Below are 19,938 nucleotides of genomic sequence, written 5' to 3'. Positions count from 1 at the left end.
TGCCCTAATATATCACCTCGCAAGTTCCCTTATCACAGAACCCATCGCGATTAGTATAAAATGATATTATATTTTGAAGGTACCTACCCTAGTACTATTCTGCTTTTTGTGATACTGCTGTCCATGCTACCCCGTAGCCTTATCAGTTCATGCTTAAGCATAAACGTACACGGCTATACAAGTATGCTTCTCACTCAACCAACCCGGCCCCTATACCCCATTTTTGTTGTCAAATTCATTCCCATACGCCGGAGGGAAGAGATGCAATAGTAACACGATGCAATGAGTAACGACTTAGCGTGTATTTTACCTGGCTGTGCTGCTGATGCTTAGAAGTACCTCTCACATCACTACCAACGCCTTACAGTATAGCGAAATTTGGCTTATATCTGAGATCCAGTTAAGGTGCCGAGACGGATGCTCACGGCTCTCCTGTGGGCTTCAAGTTCTTCCACCTTGGCTAGCTGCATAACTGCATCTCCCACATTCCGAAGGCCCTCGGCGGTTAAGTTCGAGCTTGTGATATGCTTGACGAACGAGCCTAGGTTGACTCCCGAGTATTGCTTGGCATAGCCATATGTAGCTAGTTATTATTTGTTAGTATAATATGCTAGCTAAAAGAGAAGGAAGACTTACGTAGCGAATGGTTGACTCCGGCGGAGTAGTCGCCCACGCTTTCGGGAGTCCATTGTCCAATGAACACACTGCCTGCGTTCATGACCTGATCTACTACCTGCTCGGCATTCTTGATCTGTAGAATCAAGTGCTCGGGTCCATACTCGTTGCTAATCCTCATCGCCTCTTCTACGTCTTTGACGACAAATGTGACAGAGTGACTGATAGCACCTCTGACGATATCCACTCGCGGTAAAGCCATGGCCTGCTTGTGGACTTCGTCTTCGATCGCTTGCAATTGCTGCTCGTTGAGGTCAATTGCAATCAAAACAACCTGGCTATCCACACCGTGTTCGGCTTGAGATAAAAGATCCGAAGCCACGAAAGCCGGATTGGCATCCTTGTCCGCCACTACGAGAACTTCAGACGGGCCAGCTGGCATATCGATACTAACACCGGCGTTGGTATCGTTGCTGACGAACATCTTGGCAGCAGTCACGAACTGGTTTCCGGGACCGAGAATCTTGTCTACTTTGCTGACACTTTCCGTACCGTACGCCATTGCTGCAACAGCTTGCGCGCCGCCGGCTAAGACAATGCTTTCGGCGCCGACCTTGTGGGCGACGTACACAATCTCTGGTGTAATGCTACCATCGGAACGCGGCGGAGACGCAATAACAATTTTCTTGCAGCCAGCAACCATGGCTGGAACACCAAGCATAAGTGCGGTACTGGGCAAGACGGCAGTTCCTCCAGGCACATAAAGTCCAACTCGTTCAATAGGTCTAGAGAATCTACTACAAACAACTCCCGGCATGGTTTCCACCTTCAGGGGTTGTTCTTTCTGAGCAGCGTGGAACTTGTGGATATTCTCGAAGGAGACGTCAATGGCTTTGACAGTCTCAGGCGGGAGATTCATGAGTGACTGCGGGAACGGGGCTTTGAGAACAGGCGAAGTTAAGGAGGTTGCCTTTTCAAACTTGTGCGTGTAAGAGAGCAGGGCCTTATCTCCATGCATTCGAACATCATTGATGATAGGAGTAACAATATTCAGGATTGCATCAGCTGATTTCTGGGATGGTCTCTTTAATGCTTCCGAGACTTCAATTGCGTTGACCTTACTGACATCTACCCTCTTTAGGGTAATCCTGTCAGCATCTGGCGCGGTGTGAGCTGCAACAGCGGGTGCGGCCTCCTTAGCCTTCTCCGCAGTGCCGTTTGCAATTCCTTCTTTCTTAGCCCACTGTCCCTTTGCGTGTCCTGGCCTTCTTTTGACCTTCAAGCTCTTGGCATCTAGGTTCTTCTCAATGTCCGAAAGTCTTACTCCAGCGCTAATAGCTTTTGTTAAGGCGAAGTAGATTAGATCAGCCGCCTCGAATGCAACCTCGTCTGGAGTCTGCGCATCGCATAGTTCTTCTGCTTCCTCCATGATCTTCGCGCGAAGTAGCTTCTCATCCGAAAAAAGTCGTTTGGTATACGAGCCTTCGGGAGCTGATCGCTTCCTCGACAGTAACGTTTTCTCGAGCTTTGGAATTCCCTTCAGATCGCCAAAACATCCGTATTGGTCGAGGTGACAAAACTTTCCTGTCTGCCTTACTACGAACCTTAAGGCATCGTTGTCGCAGTCTAACGATATTCTCAGCAGCTCCTGAGTGTCACCAGACGTAGCACCTTTGTACCAGAGCCCTCGTTTCCGGCTCTGGTAGACACCCGTCTTAGTCCTTAGCGATTCGGCAATGCTCTCTTCGCTACTATAAACTAAACCAAGTGCCATTCCTGCTTCGTCGCAAACAACTGTAGGTAGAAGCTTGTCCTGCCTATCCGACTTCCACGCGATGGAAAACAGTTTTGCAACGAAGATCTTCTTATCCGCCTCTTCTTTCTTGGTTGTTAATTCCGTGGATGGGATAATGGGAATAGCAGATAGCTGCGAACATATGTCGACAAAATGGTCATAGATAGTATCTTGGATGGGTTTGATATATAGGGGTGGCATCTTAGTAGTCTTGCTCGACTCCATAAAACCAGACACATCGCAGCTTCGTTGGTCGAAGTCCTTCAGGAGTAGCCCATGCTCCGTCCCATAAGACAACTGGTTTATATTTGTTATCGCCGGGGCAACTCTTCTACCAAACTCTGTAAAATCCAGCAGCCTCTCGGGCTGAACAAAAACTTTTCGGGCGCCATGGTCTAGTAGCGTGACGACATCATCTTTCGATTCGAGGCCGGTGGCGTCGAAGACAGTATGAAGAGTTGCGGCATCGAAGTGGTGAAGGTTATGAAGGAGCTCTTGAAAGTTTTTCTGAGTCACTTCGAAGAAGACGCAACCTAAACATGCCACTTCCTCTTGACTTAGACCTTGCGCCTCCTCGCTCGATGCCCAACTAGGAGGGACTGGTACGGAGATGAGAAATGGAAGCGGATGTGTTGTCTCCATAGCGATATACTTGCCAAATAGAACTGAATAATTAGTTATATTCAAATTCTTTGTTGGCTACTAGAAATTAGTGCATAAGATGACGACTGAGTTGGTAGATATGAATTGTTAAGTGAAAGAGAAAAATAGTTATTTAGAAATGACATGACAGCTCCTCCTAAAATCGGCGTACATGATTTAATTGCCCTTGAATTGCCCAATGATGGCGGGGCTATTAACGAATTACCCCTCCATACGGAAACCTGCAACCTATTTACGCCATAACCTACCTAACCTAACCCACTAGCTTACCTAGGTTAGGTGGTAGCACAGGTATAATACATTCATTATGTACTTCTCAGTCTTCTCTACCGCCGTAGTATGAGGATCCACTAAACCAGTCCCATTTATGTATTAACATCAGGCCCACTAATGCAGTGAGGCTCAACTTAGCTAGAGCTCGCTTCAATCACTTTCTGTGTGAATAGGTACATGCCCATTCTGCCATTTCATCCTAAACATCTAATCGTAATTCTAAGTTCGTACATCTTCAAACGTACTTGGTACCAAAAAAATAAAGGTACTAGTTTCCTTGCCTAATTAAGGTTTGAAAACTTTCTTTTGCAAGCCGAATCGGTTGAGGAATCCTCGTGAATTCTTTAATTTGCCGCTGGGCGTATTTACATACCTGTAAATGGAGTGAGAGGAGTGAGGTCGCAAATATCCGTTCAATCAACGATCAGACCACAACTTCCCTTGCGTCTATCTATTCAAATCGACTGCTCGAATTCGATATAATATCACTTCCCTATAGCCACGATGGCGTCAGTATCGCAATCTCAGACCAACGGGGTACCATCATCCTCGGCACCAGGCCCGTCGCAATCTGCTTCTCAGCCAACCCAGAACACCGCAACTAGCGGATCGACTACCGTACCAAACACACAAGCAACCAACGCCTCGACAGGAGCAGGAGCAGGAACAGTCAACAATAACACGCAATCAGGCGTGTCCCAACCTCCCACCTCCCCGTCTCCCTCCCACGCTCCTCGGCCACGCGACGCCCGCACAATCGAGCTCCTTCTAACCTCCCAAGGCGTCACATCTTTCGACCAGCGCGTGCCCCTACTGCTCCTAGACTTCGCCTACCGCCACACGTCGTCCGTGCTCTCCGACGCGCTGCACCTGTCCACCGATCCCTACACCACGCACGCAGGATCCAAGCCCAGCGCCGCGTCCGGTGCAGCCCCCAGCGCCCCGAGCGCCGGCGAAGCCGCCGTCACCACCAACGCCATCAACCTAGCCATCGCGTCGCGACAGTCCTTCCAGTTCCGCGGCGCGTCCGGCGGCACCGGCGCCAGCAAGGAGTGGATGCAGGAAGTAGCGCGGGACCGCAACAAGATCGCCTTGCCGCGCGTTCTCGCCAACGAGTGGGGTGTGCGTCTCCCCAACGAGCGCTTCGTCCTGAGCGGGACGGGCTGGAGCCTCCGCGACCAGTGGATCGAGCAGGATGATGAGGATAGCGATGAGGATGAGGAGATGGAGGAGGTTGACGGTCAGAGGCAAACGAATGCTGATACTGGGGAAGAGGGTGGCTTGGAGGAGCTGCTTGGTGATGACATGGGCGATATGGGCGATGAGGAAATGGAAGGAATGGAGTGATTAATGGGCTATATTCCACGAAACTCTACCGGCAGCACATCGAGGCTAGTCTTCTACAGCAGAAGCAGAAGATGCTGCGCCGCCGCATCTCTCATGCGATAGATATTATGGATAATGGCGTTACGGCGTTGGGTAAAAAGTGCCGCAACGAGTTCGGCGCATTGCGCAACGATACAATTTAATTCTTCTTGCGCATACAATACAATACAATACAATACGTCTTTGATGATGCTTGGGCTGGCCGGGATATACTAGTATAACGCACACATTGCATAAACCACTAGAACTATGGGTTTGAGTTGAGAAAAGACGTATGATATATGAAGGTGGTCTATTTGCTACAAGTCGCTAGCAATGCGTCGAGGACTAGCTAGGACGGTCAAGATGCAGGGGAAGCAAGACAGCTTGCTGTACATTCTAGTCTATGATAGATGTGCTCCTCATCCGTCTATTAAACGCCAACGCTATGCAAGCCAAAATACAACGACTACTTATCACAAGTAGCATATAAAAAAAACTAGACCAATCTACCCTTAGCAAGGATAATCGTGACATGATACAGGTTTTGGGTATTAGATGATCTAACATATACCGAAGGCTCGTAGCGGCATTTTTCCCGTGCTGGCTAATGTTGAAAACGGTTGATGCTTAAAGGTGGGTTTGCGCGTTGAAGGCGACCCTCGAGGCCGGATCATGTATTGTCACTGTAAATTGTTCGTAGTAGTTATTTGATCCTTCCGACATAGTTCCAAAGCTACGTCATCTTTTCGTCTTTTCTTTTCATTTCTTCATCGACAGCCATATTTTTCATTCCTGTGATAAGCTCGGCATCGACGTCTCGCACTGGAAGAGCAGGCGCGCTCTTAAAACCAGGATTAAGCGGGCCCGGACTAATGTCTTGTTCGTCCTCAGCTTCGTCTTCTAGGTAGCCATCCTCGTCATCCGCATCGTCGGACCCGTATTCGAGAGGGTCCATCACGTTCTCCTCTCCTTCATATTCACCGCTGAATATACTCTCTTCAGCATCGGCATCTTCATCTTCCTCATCATCTCCTCGGGAGAGATAGCTATCGCCCATGTTTCCGACGTCTTCGTCTTCCTCCTCGTCTGCGGAGCTGTCGTCTGCGCGATCTTCGGATTCGCTAGCTGAGAACTCGTCTAGCTCCAAGGGAGTATCGCGCCAATACGTGAAATCGGTGTACTCAACACCGCCACCCTTGACAAGAGTGCTAACAGGAGGAAAGTAGTGATTAACGACTTCCGTCATGTTCACGTAGCTAAGCTTTAACTTATTAAGGCTTAGCAAATCCAGCGACACCTCGGCATTAGAGTTAATGGTGAAGATTCGGTTCCTTGGCACATCCACAGTCCTGTAAGAAATCTGATCCGTAAGACGGTTTCCAAAGCCAGCATAGAAGCAGTGGTTGTCAGGGCCATATAAGCTTCTAATATCTCGCAGGGTTGCCATTTTAAACACATGCGGTTTCCGTAGGTAGATCTCTCGCCTCAGCGCCGCCATTGTCCGATCAGGTGATAGGATCGTTGGGCCTTTAGGCAAACGGTATCCGTCCTGGACAATACCGTAGAGATATGCTCTCGTTGTATCGGCCTGTCCAACCGAACGACTTGTCAAGTACATGATATTGTACCCATTTTCGACAATATCGCTGTAAAGCTTCGCAACCCCCGCATGTGTCCAGTCTCGTCCGATCATATTTAACACATGGCCTAGAGCATCGGACTTGGTTATAGTACCATCGATATCAGAAATAACGACAGGCGTATCATGCTGCCAGAGGAACATGTATGCTTGGCATGTGGCGCGATTTACGGTAAAGCTCATAGAATTCTCGCCAGGTTTCAGATCTAGCGCCTTTAGTTGATCACTAGTTAGCCGTAGGGTTTTCGCGTAGTTTCTATTTGGATTTCCCGCCGACGCCGACGAGCCCGGGGTAGTCGGTGGCGTCTGAATGAAACTTTGGCCAACGTCTGACTCGCTTCTCCGGTGGGAAGGTGATTGTGTCGAGGTAGTAGAATCATCGCTTTGATATCCGGGGTCGGATGCGGCATCAATGGCAAGCGTAGGCGACGGCCGGAGAGACGCCACAGTCCTCTTCATTGCAGCTTCCTTCGCATCCTCACTACTGTATATCCAAAGGTTTCCTTCTTCGTCCATTCCAAACAGTGCGCCAATATCGTAGTCGCCTTGGAGTTCTTCAGATAATATCTTCCGAGCTAGAATTTCAGCTTTGATCGCGTCTTCTTCACTGGATTTATAACCGGTCATATCTAACATAAGATCACCCGTTTCAGTTACTCGGCTAGGTATATTGACTGCCTCGAGTTCTTTCGATAGGGTCATAGCTCGTCGAATAGCCTCTCGGGGTGCCACAGGAGGTGGGCTTCGTGACCTTTGGGAAATTGCGCTATCGGCTTCGTGCAGGTCACCATTATTCGAGTCATCTTGCTCGTGGATTGCATACGTAGGAGCTGGCAATAATTCCTCGCTATAAGATGGATGATTTGGGGTATTGGACCACCCTCTTGAGACTGGTCGGCCGCTACCTAACTCAGGTGAGGACGCAACGGGTTCAGTTACGCCTACACAAGTATCAGCTATTGTCTTAGAGGTTCGGATGCCAATTTCGCGGTGACAAACCTGGGCGGGGAAGAACTGTTGGTTTAGGTCGCGACGCGGTTGTAGACAGCGCATTTCTAGAGTCGCTATCCAGCTGCAAGAAGTCGGGCTCTTGGAGTTCGTTCGATGAATAGGACCTAACGGGCCCAAGGGGGGGACTGGAAGCGGGAGAGCTAAGAGGTGAGGTTTGGAGACTTTGGGGAATGGTATCGTTTGTCTCGAAGACGAAGAAGGCCTCACCCCCTTCCCCTAGCTTCATAGCATAGTTTTGCTTAACGCCATTGACCCTAAACTCGACCTTCTTCTCGTACGGTCTCAACAGCGAGAATTTCCCGAAACGGACGTGAAAAGGGGAACAACATAGAGTGCCATCTTCGTGCTGTACTACGATCACATCGATTGCTCCGCTTAATGTAGCCGGGTTGATCGAGTTCCAGGCTGTAGAAACCGAGTCGCTTATATTCCGAACGTACTGCATCTTCGAGAAAGGTTGACGTTGTTCAGTTCACAATTAGGAAGTCGGCCCCGAGACCATGGAAAGGGGAAAAAGATAGTCAATTAAAATGATAAACCGAGGCAAACCCTTGCGAAACCAGACTTATTCTAAGAGATCTATAATAGCGTAATTCGACGTATAGTTCGACGTGGTCGATTGGGTTTCGTTCGAGACTGGTGATGGTGAATTAAAAGCTATTGTTTGCTTGTCGCGTCGCTTGGAATGAGGTTGAGGGATTGTAGATTAAGAGGGTAAAGGATTCCGACTCTTCGGTACAGATGCACGATGTTGACTGGTGACGTATGTAGTTACGGATCTCAATATCAATAGCAACGGGTTCGAAACAAAAATATAGTATAGTGGAAATTATACCGTTGTATTTTTAGGAAGCTGTAAATAACAAAACGAGCGTCAGGAAAGGGGGAGAGTCGAAGGTAGGATTTATGACGAAGGTCGTATAATTAAACCAGGTTGGTGGGACGAGGCGGGAATCTAATAGACAACGGCGACCTTGTTGAGAAAAGGCGGCCGGCTACAACTTTTTATGCAAGCAAATTTGACACTAAAAGTTACACATGTCGTATTTTTGGGGGCAATACTCCTGTACATCAGAAGTATTATTTTATTGTATTACATAAACTCAACATTATGTATAAGGAGGTAGGTAGCCAAGCAGAGCCGCGGGTCAATGACACATGCTTCTCTAAAGTGGACCCCCCACGCGCAAGACCTTACAGGGTGCTTGTGGCCTAATGTCTGCTAGGAACCAATGCCAACTTCGCACCACAGCAGCTGATTTGATGGCTTCTAGCATCTAGACTCTAGGTACATATATGCAGCTGACTTGCTTCATCAAAAATGCGCTAACCCGCTATAAACCGAGTGGCTCCCGTTCCAATAATTTTATCTTGTGCAATCCCGAAACCACGGTAATGCTGTACATAGCTCGTGATTCTGTAAGTGAGGCACCTAATTTATTTGACTTCTTCTCGAAGCTCCTTTAAATAGGTACCTAGCAAGCTTATTTTAGTTAAAACTCCCTACTTTTATCAATCAATAACTTAGTACCTAACTACATAGTTATCAAACTTATCAAGTAACTTGGTGACAGAATATTGAAGTAAATATGTGCTGTTAGTAAGAAAGTAGAAGAGACCTTTACGATATGCTTCCTAGCTATTATTGGAGAGCAAGATCCAAAAGATATCGACGTGCATAAGATGGGTGATGACGAATGGTAGGGTATAAATATGCGCAAAATATGTGAGGCGAGACATTTTAATCTCACTGTCTTATAGGTAGTTGTGTGTGTGCTGTCTTCGATAATTCCGTTTCGTTTATATTGAGGAGGAGTTGGGGGTTATATGATAGGTATGTTAGCTACCTCTGATGATCTAAACAGGGCCTAGTCCTAGTCCTTTGCTCTTCTCGTCTATTCGCATACATGCTGTAACATTAAAGCTACCCAAAGTGACCAGTAACATCGGGACTGCACCTGTATGGCAACATTTATCGTGTGCTTCCAGTATGTATTTCCGTTGGCAGTCCCCCATGGGGTTCGGGAGATGGGCAAACCATAAATGGTAATGGCGAGAAGATCTTTGGAGAAGATCTTTGGACCTTCAGTCTACATCCGTGCACTCTTGGAGGAGAGCTGCAGTGTTCAACCAGTTATCACAGCAGGCTATAAACCACAAGTCAGCAGGCCGGGTATAAGAAGTTTGGGGCATCGGGGCATCGGGGGGTACGGCATGCATACCCAATCCTTAGCGCCAGTTCGCACTGCCGAACCGCTATTTCAATTGGACGAAGTTCTCACCAAGCTTCCTAGGCATTGTTGCACAACGCTACCGAGGTGCTGATTAAGTACATATCCGACTAGGTATCTGACGGTGCAGATCTAGGGCACGCTTGTGACATGTTCTATTTCTAGGGTTTCGTTCCACGAAAAGTGCTTATGAAGCCTTCACTGCCTGACTGCCTGGCTACAAATCCCCAAGCTGGCTTCATTATTTGTATTAACGGAAAAAAAATTTAAAATAAAATAAAAAATAAAACAAATAAAGCACGCAGCTATCGTAGGAGAGATTCAAATATCGTAAAAAATAGTTTATATTATAATCTTCATATTTAAACGATAAACTTTATACGTTTCTAATTATTAGAGCCAGCCTTGATTAGGTACTTAGTTCTTTACCAGATTAAGATTGATCTAAGATAGAGCCATCTAAGGCAAGCCGAATACCTGTCTTGGTGAGGTAGGTTTGAACAGCAATAAGCTTAATCGCACTTGCCTACATACCTGCCTATCTAGGTGCCTAAAACAAAGTGTTAGCACCGACGAAGGAAGCTTTAACCCGCTAACGCCGTATGCGCACATGGGTAATTCCCCATGCTGCCATGTCGGTGCAGCTTGTGCGTCTCAATTTTTTAGCGCTCTTTGACAGCCTGGTAGCCCGGTAAGCCTCCATTATTCCCCCAAACTTCAGCCGGGGTATCCACATTTTTTAGAGGAGGCAATTCGACGGGAGGACGGGAGGAGGAAACATTTTCCAATCATTTTGTATGTTTTCACGTTCTCTTTTTCTTTTAATCTTCCCCCCTCCTCTCTTCCCTCTTGGGTAATATTTCTTTTCTTTGTTGATAGTCTGGCTTCTCGACCACGGCGATATGTTATGGACCCCATGGCCGACGTCTGTTCCTACCGTTCTCTTCGTCTGCGCTCTGCTGGCCTGGTGGTTTATTGAGCCCAAGACGACCCATCTAAACCTGATAGTTGTCATCGGTTGCGTCCTCTTCTACTGGGCTGTGGCACCCGAGCTAGCCCAGGCGACACCCTATCAGATCTACCAGTTCAGCATCCACGCCGCCAAAATCTTACGACTCGACGTTTTGGTCTTCTATCATACTAATATGCTTGTCACCGGCATAGCTGTTGCGTGGTATGTACCTAATTTCTATCCTGCTACCTGTTGCCTGCTGTTCTCCCCGTATCTGACGCTGTCGCAATATTGTAGGTTAGCCCACCGAGCTGTCCAGACCTTAAGAAAGTCTGTCAACGAACTCATCGGTGTCCTTGGTGTCGAGGTGCCCGACGCTCCTGATGTCTCGTTAGCAGGGATTCGTGCCGATGCTGCCACGCTCAACTGGACACGCCCGCTGCCTACCCGACCTGTTGCGAAGTTCACGATACAAGTCAATGGCGTCAATGGTGAGTTATGGGGTGGTGGTGTTTGTAATTCCGTACATAAAATTAACAATCGCTACTCTAGTTGGCGATTCCGCAAACCAAGAGACGGCTATTACGGTCACGGGCCTAAAGCCAAATCACTTTTACAACGTGAGGGTCATTGCTGTTGGGTATAACAATTTCCAAGCGGGTAGTCGCGTGATACGCCTACGAACATACGGGAGAGATGGTCGTCCTCAACTCGGAGACGGTCGTCTGCCGTCCAACTTTGTTCCCGAAGAGCAGCAGCTAGCTATGCCCAGCGATCACGGGGATGAAGATGGAGCTACCAGGGGCTCTGCTGCTGGCGTGGAAACAGCCTCTGTTCCGGATAACCCCGTAGTATCTATACGGGAAGCTAACCCAGTCGTTCTGACCGGCCCAAGACGAAATACTCTAACACGCAAGCATTCGCCTTCTACGACTAGTATAGATCAATCTATCAAAGATGCCCTGAGTAAAGATTCGGAGGAGTCGCTGCAGGAGCTAGGAGAAAAATTTGAGAGTATCCGAAAAGAGATTGACGAGACGCAAGCGCAGATTGCCAAGGATGAGAAAGAGCACAAGGAATTGATAGATGAGTTGGCGGAAGAGAAAAAGACAAAGAGGCGCATACAGAAGGAGAAGGACGACACGACTGAAAAATTGAAGAGGGAAATGGGCTCGACGGAACGTGCTATGAGGAGCGCACAGCAACGGAAATCCCAGAAGGAAAAGTTACTAAAGGAAAAGCAGGCCGAGCGACAAAAGCTTCATGATGATATAGCAAAATGGGAGAAGGATATTGCCTCGATGCAAAAACGCCAAAGCGCTTTTGAAAAAGACCGGGATATTTGTCAAAAGGAAGGCGATGGCCGAGCTAAAGAGCTACGTGCTGAGATTACCCAAGCGCAGGCGAGCCTAGCCCAGGAAGAGATGGAACTCAAGGAAAAGAGCAAGGAGCTAAAAGAGGCAGAGGAGCAGAGGAAGAAATTGCCTGGTGGAGAGGAGAGCGAGGAATGGCGTGAGAAAGACCGTCAGATTAGGAGAGATTGGGAAATCCGAGCCAGGGACTTGCAACGACGGCTCTACGCTGCCAACAGGAAACTACGGATGGTTACCGATTACGAAAATGTACTCCAGGCCCAGTTAGCAGCGGCGCAACAGTCCGGTCTTCCTTTCATGTACAATCAGGCAAATTCGTCAGGGGTTGATTTCGACTTAGGGTCGCAAAACCAGCTTAAACGGCGAAGCCGGAACAGCAATTCGCTCTCCAACGTAGCCATGCCGTCGCCCGTTTTATCGTTTCCAATGGCGGATCGGCAATACGGACCGCCAACCACGTTTGGACCCTCCCGACCTCCTACCATTCCTCCCGGGTTCGCCCAAGGCCCGTACATAGAACATAATCCCGACTTCTCCGGCCCACCCGACGAAGAACGCTTGCGACAACTTACCGGTGGTGCACCGCTCAGTCCTACGGCAACTTCCCTGTTACCTGCGGGAATGCTTGATGATCTTGTGGACGATGAGCCCCCCAGTCCCAACTCTCGACCGTCACGACAGAATACATTTGGCTCGGCATTTTCTCCTGAGAACAACCCCCAGTCGCCTACTTCATCGACCCGCTCACTTAGTATTTTCTCTAGCCCGCAAGGCTCCTCTCACCATTTACCATTCTCTCAGTATACCGGTGAAAATAGTGAGCGTCGATCGCTCAAGGGAATTAGAGAGCTCAACGCAACATCATCGCCCATTCCTCCGCCGCCTCAATCTACAAACAGGCGGAGCTTCTTACCATGGCTTCACCGCGGCCCTAAGACAGTCGATGAACCACCAGCTCTAGGGTCTTTGAAATCTGTCCAGACACAATCATTACCTCGTTCAGCAGAAGATGGAGACGCTATTCCGACTAGGCGACGAATTAGTCTTTCGTCTGGTTGGAATGTGTTCAATCGGAACTCTACGGGATCGGAAATCCTAGACACAGGCAGCCCCAGCGCGAGAAGTCTACATTCGCACCGATTTGGCCTCGCCGCGAACGCTCCTAGTATCGGAAGTAACATATTTTCCGAGCGCGATCCAAGCAGCCCTAGACCTGTTTCTATCGCTTCATCCGAATTACCCCGTCCTTCTACCGAGAACTCTTCTATTTGGGCCCGGGGTCCTCAACATAGTCGACTCTGGTCTGCCGATGACAGTCCGTGGGCAGCCTCACGGAATCCGTCTAGGCGACCTTCCATCCATGGCTCACCGTCTGCACTAAAAACCACCCTAGCTGACGCCGATGACGAAATTCTCGACGACTCTGAATTATTACACGCGTTGCCTAGCCAGGTGGGAGTCATTGGCACCAAGCCATCCTCTAAGACGCTCAGTCAACGTCTCAATCCTGCTGCGCCTACCTTTATGGCGGGTTTATTCCGTACCAAACTTGATAAAGAAAAAGAATCGGATAAGGATTTGAGGGACGCGAAAGATAAAGGAAAAGGTAAAGCTAAAGATAGGGACTTGGCTAAGGAGAAGAGACCTCGTGTTTCCTTATCGTCAGCGTCCGAAGCTGCGGCGCCTTCCGTAGATGAGTCGCCATCAGAGTCCCGCAAATCCCGCGACGCATTCAGCATTGGTACACCATCCGTCACCGAATCGCGCGAGTCGCTCACTTTAGATCAGCCGCTCTCTAACACTCTTTCTGACCAAGCATTCGCTTTTGGGAATAAAGACCAGGAAAGCGGGTTTAGAAAACTACTGCGTAAGGGGAGCTCTTCGAAATTTAGCTTTACATCATCGGTACGCGGTCTGGGCGCTAAGAAGGGCCCAAGCAGCGTCACCAACTCGGATAAAAACGCATCAGTCGAACGCAGCAGCTTCGACGAATATGCGGAAGACAGCAGTGGTGGCGGCCCTGGATTAACGCTTGGTTGCAGCTATGACAGCCTCCATAGCAGCCCATCTCTGGGACCCACGAGCGCGAGCAGACATGCTAAAGACAAGTCAGTCAGCTGGGGTTCTCGGTTCACGATTAAGAAAAAGACGGGTAAAGAAAAGGAGAGTCTGGACCTGGAGAGAGAAGAGTCTGCGCCGAATACACCTGTACTAGAGTAAGCTGTTAGGTGATGGCGGTTATGTGATTTTGACGGTCGGGGAAAAGCGGATATTGCGACAAACCATAGCTACAAAATTCGTCAGCGTCCGAACTATTTATTCTAAGGATCTACAAAATAAATGCTCACGCGTGATGACATATAAGCGAAAATATATAGTATTATCTATCCTCTTATATAACTAAGACCTAAGAGCACGAACTTAGCTAAATTATTTATTGTCTCTTAATTGCATATTTATGGATGGTCCCATTCTAGCATGATTATAATAGGCGGTGAAATATGGCAAAATAGCTAATGCAGTTATACATAAAGCTACGGTACGGAGCTTCGCCGATCTCACCACCACAATCGATACGACCGAACGAGAAGTTACCTACCTTACCTAACCTAAGGTACGGTCAATAGCTGCCAATCTTCAACATACATATGGAGAGCATATAATGCTAGAGCGATAAGGCAAAAATAAATACCAAATCCCGCCTACTTCTAACCTTTTCTCCCCGCCAACGATCGACAGTCCATGGCCGCCGCAATGGCAGCTCAACAACCCCCGATAGCCCCCGGCGGCAGCAGTAGTCGTAGTACGGGGAATAACAATAGGAGGACAGAAGATATAGGCCTGCCGATGCCTTCCCGCAACCCTCTGCCGCTATCAGCAAGTCAAGAGGCGCAGGTTCGAGAGGTGTTTAACAAGCGCGTACGAGATCAGTGCGCAGACGAGATTAAAGGTCGGTTTAACTCCTCACACGTATTCTTTACCTACCTACCTAGGTACCTACATGCATAGCTACCTATCCAATGGATACAACCAAACCAAACCGTTAACCCCCTACCCTATATATATATATAATCTACCCTTATCGCTCACGTAATAAACTCAATAAATACTAACATCGCCCCCACGGCAAACAGCATTCGCAGACTGCGCGCGGAACCGGACGCTAACGATAGCATTCGCGTGCCGGGACGCGTCGCGGCGGATGAACGGGTGCATGCAGACGTACGCGACGCCCGAGGAGCACGACCGCGCGCGGGAGGAATGGTTCGCGCAGCGGCAGCAGCGGGCCCGCGAGCGCGAGCAGAAGGAGCGCCGCAAGCTCGAGCAGGAGGCTTTCCATCGCGAGTGGTGGGGCTTGCCGCAGCGCGACCCCGACGACGTCAGGAAAGAGCTCGAGAAGCTGGGCAGGGCGGAGAGGATCGGTGGGCAGACGAGAAGAAGACCGGCGGAGGAGGGGGAGGGGGAGGGGGGAAGGCGGTGAGAAGAAAGAACGGGGGAGAGAGAGAGTGGAGAGGGTAAGGATGAAGATGAGGATGGGTATGTGTATAGGTACGTGGCGTGTATGCATCTCCGGCGTTCACTGGCGGGATAGACATGTTAATGAGTTCGGGGTTTTGGTTCCGAGACGATTCTCTGCGACGTTTGCGTACCTCGTAAAACAAAAACAAAAAGGGGGTAATAGACAATGCAAAGTCCAAGATTAACTACTAGCATAAGCCAGGTATATAATACTGCAACGGCGCCTACGAATTGTAACGAGGACTCTTCTACGTCAACCTCAATCATATGGTATTATTACGGGATACGCCACAGCCCGGAAAAGGGAACTTCAGCTACGACTTTTGGCTCACGCTATTTTCGTTCATTATAGTTTAACTACTCTTGCGAAACTTTTGAGTGACTTCTTTACCGACGGTCTTTTTTGTCTACATTGTCCCATAACGCCAACCCATCTTTTCTTTTTATTGCGGAAATACCACCGCTGCAACAACATATATCTCGGACAATCCATCTAGCTTTCCAGTGCCTCCTTAGGTAGCGTCGCCACCTTCTCCTGGAATAGCTTGTAAGCACCGGCCCACACCGGGTTGTTCTTCCAGTCGTTTAGCTTAAGCAGGTACGGTAGCAGATCATTGCTGAACGACTCGGAAGATTCCCGAGGCAGCAAGCTGGGTAGGTGGTCAATGCTGATGACGCTCAGAGGAGGGTCCTCTAGCCCCTCGACAGGTACTGTAGGGTTGGTGAACGTTGTGGCAACGGTATAGATGGGGACTATAATACGCGTCAGTATTGAGTACAGTTGGTAAGGGACTCGGTTTTGAGGAACGTTGACTCACCAGGATTGTGAGGGTTCGTTGTGTCAGCCGAGACATCGCACACGACACTCAATTGACGTCCAGGAGCCTTCAGCGAGTCCAGGTTGACGAAGTGAGGTATCTCAGACGACAAGTAGATGCAGTTTACAAAGATGTCGCTCTCGACAATCTCCTTGAAAGGGCCACCCTTGGCCGTCTCGGCTAAATCCCACTTGAGGATTTGATCTGTGGGCACGCCGACCTTGAGGCACAAATCGACCGCGCCACGACCGCATCGACCCAGCGCACCGATTACGATGACCCTAGGTAGTTTGCCAGCCTTAGCCTGTCCCGCAGCCAGATCTTTCTTGATATCAGCGACCAGCGCGTCCTCGTTAGGGTAGCTCTCGACGCCGGGTAGGGGCTCGCCCGGGTGTGTCAGTTGCCAAGCCCAGTTCTTGATAGCCAGGGCGCTGCCGCTGAAGCCAGCCTGGTATCCAAAGGCGGCTACACGACGTCCCGTCTCGGGCTCCTGGAGAAACTCGAGATCGAGAAGGGTGCCACCGCCGCGAGGGAAACGAGCAAGGACTGCTTCCCAGCCTCGCTGTTGTTTGTAGCAGTGTGCAAAGTGGATAAATACGTGCTTGAGAGGGACTATACGATTAATTGATTAGAAATTAGCACCGATTTAAGTGTTGAAATAACTTGACTCAACTTACACGTCTCTTCGGGGAGCTCCTTGAGACCAACGATAATATGGTCTTCAGGTACCTCCCGCCAGCTGCCGGTAGGGACTAACGTAGCTCCCACGGCACTGAACTCCTCGTCGTCAAAGATTCGGACGGGGCTCTTCTCGACATTGACGACGTAACCAGCATCGATCAAGGCCTTGGTTGTGGTGGGGGTGAGGGCAGAGCGGTGCTCAAGAGGCTTATCCTCTGAGCGTAGATGTAGTATTGTTGGAGCCATGTTGGGTTCCTAAGAATAAAGCCAATTGAGTCGAATGAGTAAGGTTTTACCACTCACGATATTCTATTAAATTTGTATCTAGGTAAATAGTAAATAGTGAACTTTACTGTTACTTGAAATGGGTGATGCTATGGCGGGGCAGCGATAAGTGATAAAGAAAGTGGGATGATTCACAACTTCAAAAATTCACCGCCGATGTCGCCTGGTTTAAGACGCTAGTCCTGAAGTAGTATAGGTCCCGGTGCGCCGGGTAGGGGTTAAGTCAGGGGTCTTTTACTGTGTATTGACCAATAAATTAATTAGAAACTCAAGCTCGTTACCAAAAGGAATCCCATGCCTTTTTACATACGATTTAATCCATAACAACCAAGATACATAGTAAGCGATAAGATTATACCCATACCCGGCCCTCAATGAGATAAAGCATACAACAACCTTTCAATAACATGGGTGCTGCAAGATTTGAAATTAGCAACTACTACTTTAACGAGAGCACGATAAAGTAGGTAGGTAGTTACTTACAATCTTTCGGCCATGTATGCCGCCCAGAACCACCAGAAAATATCACGAACCCATACGAAGGATTCGTTCACAGGCTTACAATGAATATACACCCCCACAGCAAGAACGCCAGCTAACTTAGGCTCTGTAAAAGTAAAGAACCCATCTGTGGCTTCCTCACTGGTACCGGAATCACAAAATAGATAAATAATAGAAATGAAAATAAAGAGCCAAAGTAGAGTCGATATTAATAATATTACATCGTGATGCGGCAGGAGGTATTCGAGATCGCGCATAAGGCGGAGCATCGAGGCCAGGACAACTGCCATAGTAATGGGCCTGCATAATGGGCTTGGGGATCTTGCAAAGATCATCTTGATGATTTTGTTGCAGTTGGTGAAACGGAAGGAATGTGGTTTTGCAGCTACATACCTAAATTATGAGGTTCTTAAGGTAGGAAGTCCTTCCCTTATATGTACCTCTTGGATAGGTAATTTGAGTCACCCAACTAAATTAACTTTATGTGTACCCAACGTAAGGTTTCTAACCACCTTATAAAGAGTTCAACTACGTTTTGGAATACGTAGGTATCAATTGGAATCTAACAGCAGCAGCGACATACATACCACTCCTGACGAACATGTTATTTCTGCTGGATATCGCGTCCGCCCTTTTCATGAAGGAGCTATCCACTACCTATCAGATGGCCTCAAGCCTTAGGTATTGCTCTGCATCCGCCCCACTCATTATCAACGAGATAGGCTTCCCTATAAAACAAATTATGAGCTGTGCCTTCTATTTCCTTGATAGTTCTTTCTATAGTTCTTCCCGTAGTTCTTTCCCATGCCAGTATTCGTAGAGGAAGGGCAGGACAGATGAACAAGTTTGACCTGAAACTACTTAAATACCTCGCAGTATTTTCAATCTTATTACTTTCTTCCTCCTTAACCACATTTCCCACAAGAGATAGTATAGAGCTGTCGACGCCAACACCAAAGAAAACGGAGACCAAGACAATGACCATGTCCACATTTCATACGTCTATGACTCTGTCTCCCCCTATACACACCTCGTCTCTCGCCCGGGACCTTCGTTTAGTCAGCCTACCTTACGTTTGGAACATATCTTTGCTCAACCTACTTAGGTACTTGCACATCCAGGATATATATCTAACCAGCCACCTATTGCTTCTCACCCAGGACAAGCATTTGGCCAGCCTACTACTTATCCGGTATATATATTTCCCCAGCCCCCTACTTCTCATCCAATATACCCGTTTGGCCAACCCCCTACTTCTTATCCAATACATATAACTAAGTCTACTTCTAATCCGAAACACACATCTATCCAATCATCTATTACTCCTTACCCGGTATACACCTCTAACCAGCCCCCTACCACCTCTCATTCAGGACATACATCTAATCAGCCACCTATTATATTTCAACCTCCGTACAATTAATATCCTGCTTCGTGGGATTAGAAAATCTAAGATTTGTTGAGCGGTCCCGAGCCTTTTTTGAATCTGCTAAGATAATTTTAGATTAGCCTCGGACTCTGGACCAGGCCGCCCAAGCTCCTGCGTCTATCTCTAAAACCATACCCCTAAGCACCTTGACTACCACGGTTACTACAACCACCACAGTAACCACAGCCACTACTGTCACCGAAACCGCTATAACCACCGGTATTGCTACCTCTCTCGCCGCCGCCTCCAGTGCCATCATTGAGGCTTTCTGGATGGCTTTCAGCGTGGGAATCACTATCACCATCCTTGGGATGCCTTTGCTCTTCTTGCTGGTGGGCCGGCACCACGGCTTAGAGGCTGGAAAAGCCATGGGATGGAAAGATGGGTGGAGAGAGGGGCACAATGAAGGATGGGTAAAGGGGGGGGATGCCGCAAAGGCTGTAGGATGGAAAAAAGGGTGGCGAGAAGGACACATTCTAGACCGAGGTGTTCCGGCGGAGACATATAACTCCTCCTTCAAGATGACGCCTCTTCACTTGGCTTGCCACTTTCATTACGAACAGGTTGGTCATGTTGTTCTGGCACATGGCTGCAGGTGAATAGGTAGCCACCCTTATAACTTATCATCCGCCTTATCTTCCTCATCCGCATCATAAATCATGTTCATGACCGCGGCTTCTGGCTCTTCCTTGCCACCCACCCGTTTTACTTTGCCCTGGTCCTCGACCTGGCAATAGCCTGATAGATGATCTCAATAAGAAGATGGCATCTATATCCCTCGAGTT

The 19,938-nt window shown here is 48.5% G+C and overlaps 7 protein-coding genes across 7 annotated transcripts; 4 read left to right on the top strand and 3 right to left on the bottom strand.

Annotated features, from left to right (window-relative positions):
• Positions 1-326: 326 nt before the first annotated feature.
• On the bottom strand, positions 327-3,178 carry F5Y00DRAFT_171289 (histidine biosynthesis trifunctional-protein). Its single transcript, XM_048004863.1, has 2 exons — positions 637-3,178; positions 327-583 (listed from the first exon to the last, which is right to left on the bottom strand). The coding sequence occupies exons 1-2, from the start codon at positions 3,050-3,052 to the stop codon at positions 384-386; spliced, it is 2,616 nt and encodes an 871-aa protein (XP_047861228.1). The 5' UTR covers positions 3,053-3,178; the 3' UTR covers positions 327-383.
• A 311-nt stretch (positions 3,179-3,489) lies between these two features.
• F5Y00DRAFT_171276 (transcription initiation factor IID, 31kD subunit-domain-containing protein) lies at positions 3,490-4,901 on the top strand. The gene has a single exon (XM_048004861.1). The coding sequence runs from the start codon at positions 3,851-3,853 to the stop codon at positions 4,691-4,693; it is 843 nt and encodes a 280-aa protein (XP_047861227.1). The 5' UTR covers positions 3,490-3,850; the 3' UTR covers positions 4,694-4,901.
• A 463-nt stretch (positions 4,902-5,364) lies between these two features.
• F5Y00DRAFT_171279 (LNS2-domain-containing protein) lies at positions 5,365-8,064 on the bottom strand. The gene is made up of 2 exons (XM_048004862.1): positions 7,353-8,064; positions 5,365-7,294 (listed from the first exon to the last, which is right to left on the bottom strand). Exons 1-2 carry the CDS (start codon positions 7,807-7,809, stop codon positions 5,448-5,450), a joined length of 2,304 nt encoding a protein of 767 aa, XP_047861226.1. The 5' UTR covers positions 7,810-8,064; the 3' UTR covers positions 5,365-5,447.
• A 2,287-nt stretch (positions 8,065-10,351) lies between these two features.
• Positions 10,352-14,389, top strand: F5Y00DRAFT_246571 (uncharacterized protein; the record flags this gene model as incomplete). Its single annotated transcript, XM_048009182.1, has 3 exons — positions 10,352-10,769; positions 10,845-11,038; positions 11,100-14,389. Coding segments are annotated over exons 1-3 (3,502 nt in total), but the record flags the coding sequence as incomplete, so codon positions are not given.
• A 285-nt stretch (positions 14,390-14,674) lies between these two features.
• F5Y00DRAFT_265699 (cytochrome c oxidase biogenesis protein Cmc1 like-domain-containing protein) lies at positions 14,675-15,401 on the top strand (the record flags this gene model as incomplete). The annotated part of the gene is made up of 2 exons (XM_048011825.1): positions 14,675-14,870; positions 15,055-15,401. 2 exons carry the CDS (start codon positions 14,675-14,677, stop codon positions 15,399-15,401), a joined length of 543 nt encoding a protein of 180 aa, XP_047861224.1.
• Positions 15,379-17,328, bottom strand: F5Y00DRAFT_246568 (Formate/glycerate dehydrogenase catalytic domain-like protein). The gene is made up of 3 exons (XM_048009181.1): positions 16,935-17,328; positions 16,258-16,869; positions 15,379-16,192 (listed from the first exon to the last, which is right to left on the bottom strand). Exons 1-3 carry the CDS (start codon positions 17,182-17,184, stop codon positions 15,933-15,935), a joined length of 1,122 nt encoding a protein of 373 aa, XP_047861223.1. The 5' UTR covers positions 17,185-17,328; the 3' UTR covers positions 15,379-15,932.
• Positions 17,329-18,707: 1,379 nt separating this feature from the next.
• Positions 18,708-19,752, top strand: F5Y00DRAFT_265697 (uncharacterized protein; the record flags this gene model as incomplete). Its single annotated transcript, XM_048011824.1, has 2 exons — positions 18,708-18,782; positions 19,234-19,752. The coding sequence occupies 2 exons, from the start codon at positions 18,708-18,710 to the stop codon at positions 19,750-19,752; spliced, it is 594 nt and encodes a 197-aa protein (XP_047861222.1).
• Between the last annotated feature and the right edge of the window lie 186 nt (positions 19,753-19,938).

Source organism: Daldinia vernicosa (assembly GCF_022497035.1).
Source record: "Daldinia vernicosa strain CBS 139.73 unplaced genomic scaffold F5Y00scaffold_58, whole genome shotgun sequence".
In the NCBI taxonomy this organism is placed as follows: domain Eukaryota; kingdom Fungi; phylum Ascomycota; class Sordariomycetes; order Xylariales; family Hypoxylaceae; genus Daldinia; species Daldinia vernicosa.
This window is presented reverse-complemented; position numbering and strand designations above follow the sequence as displayed.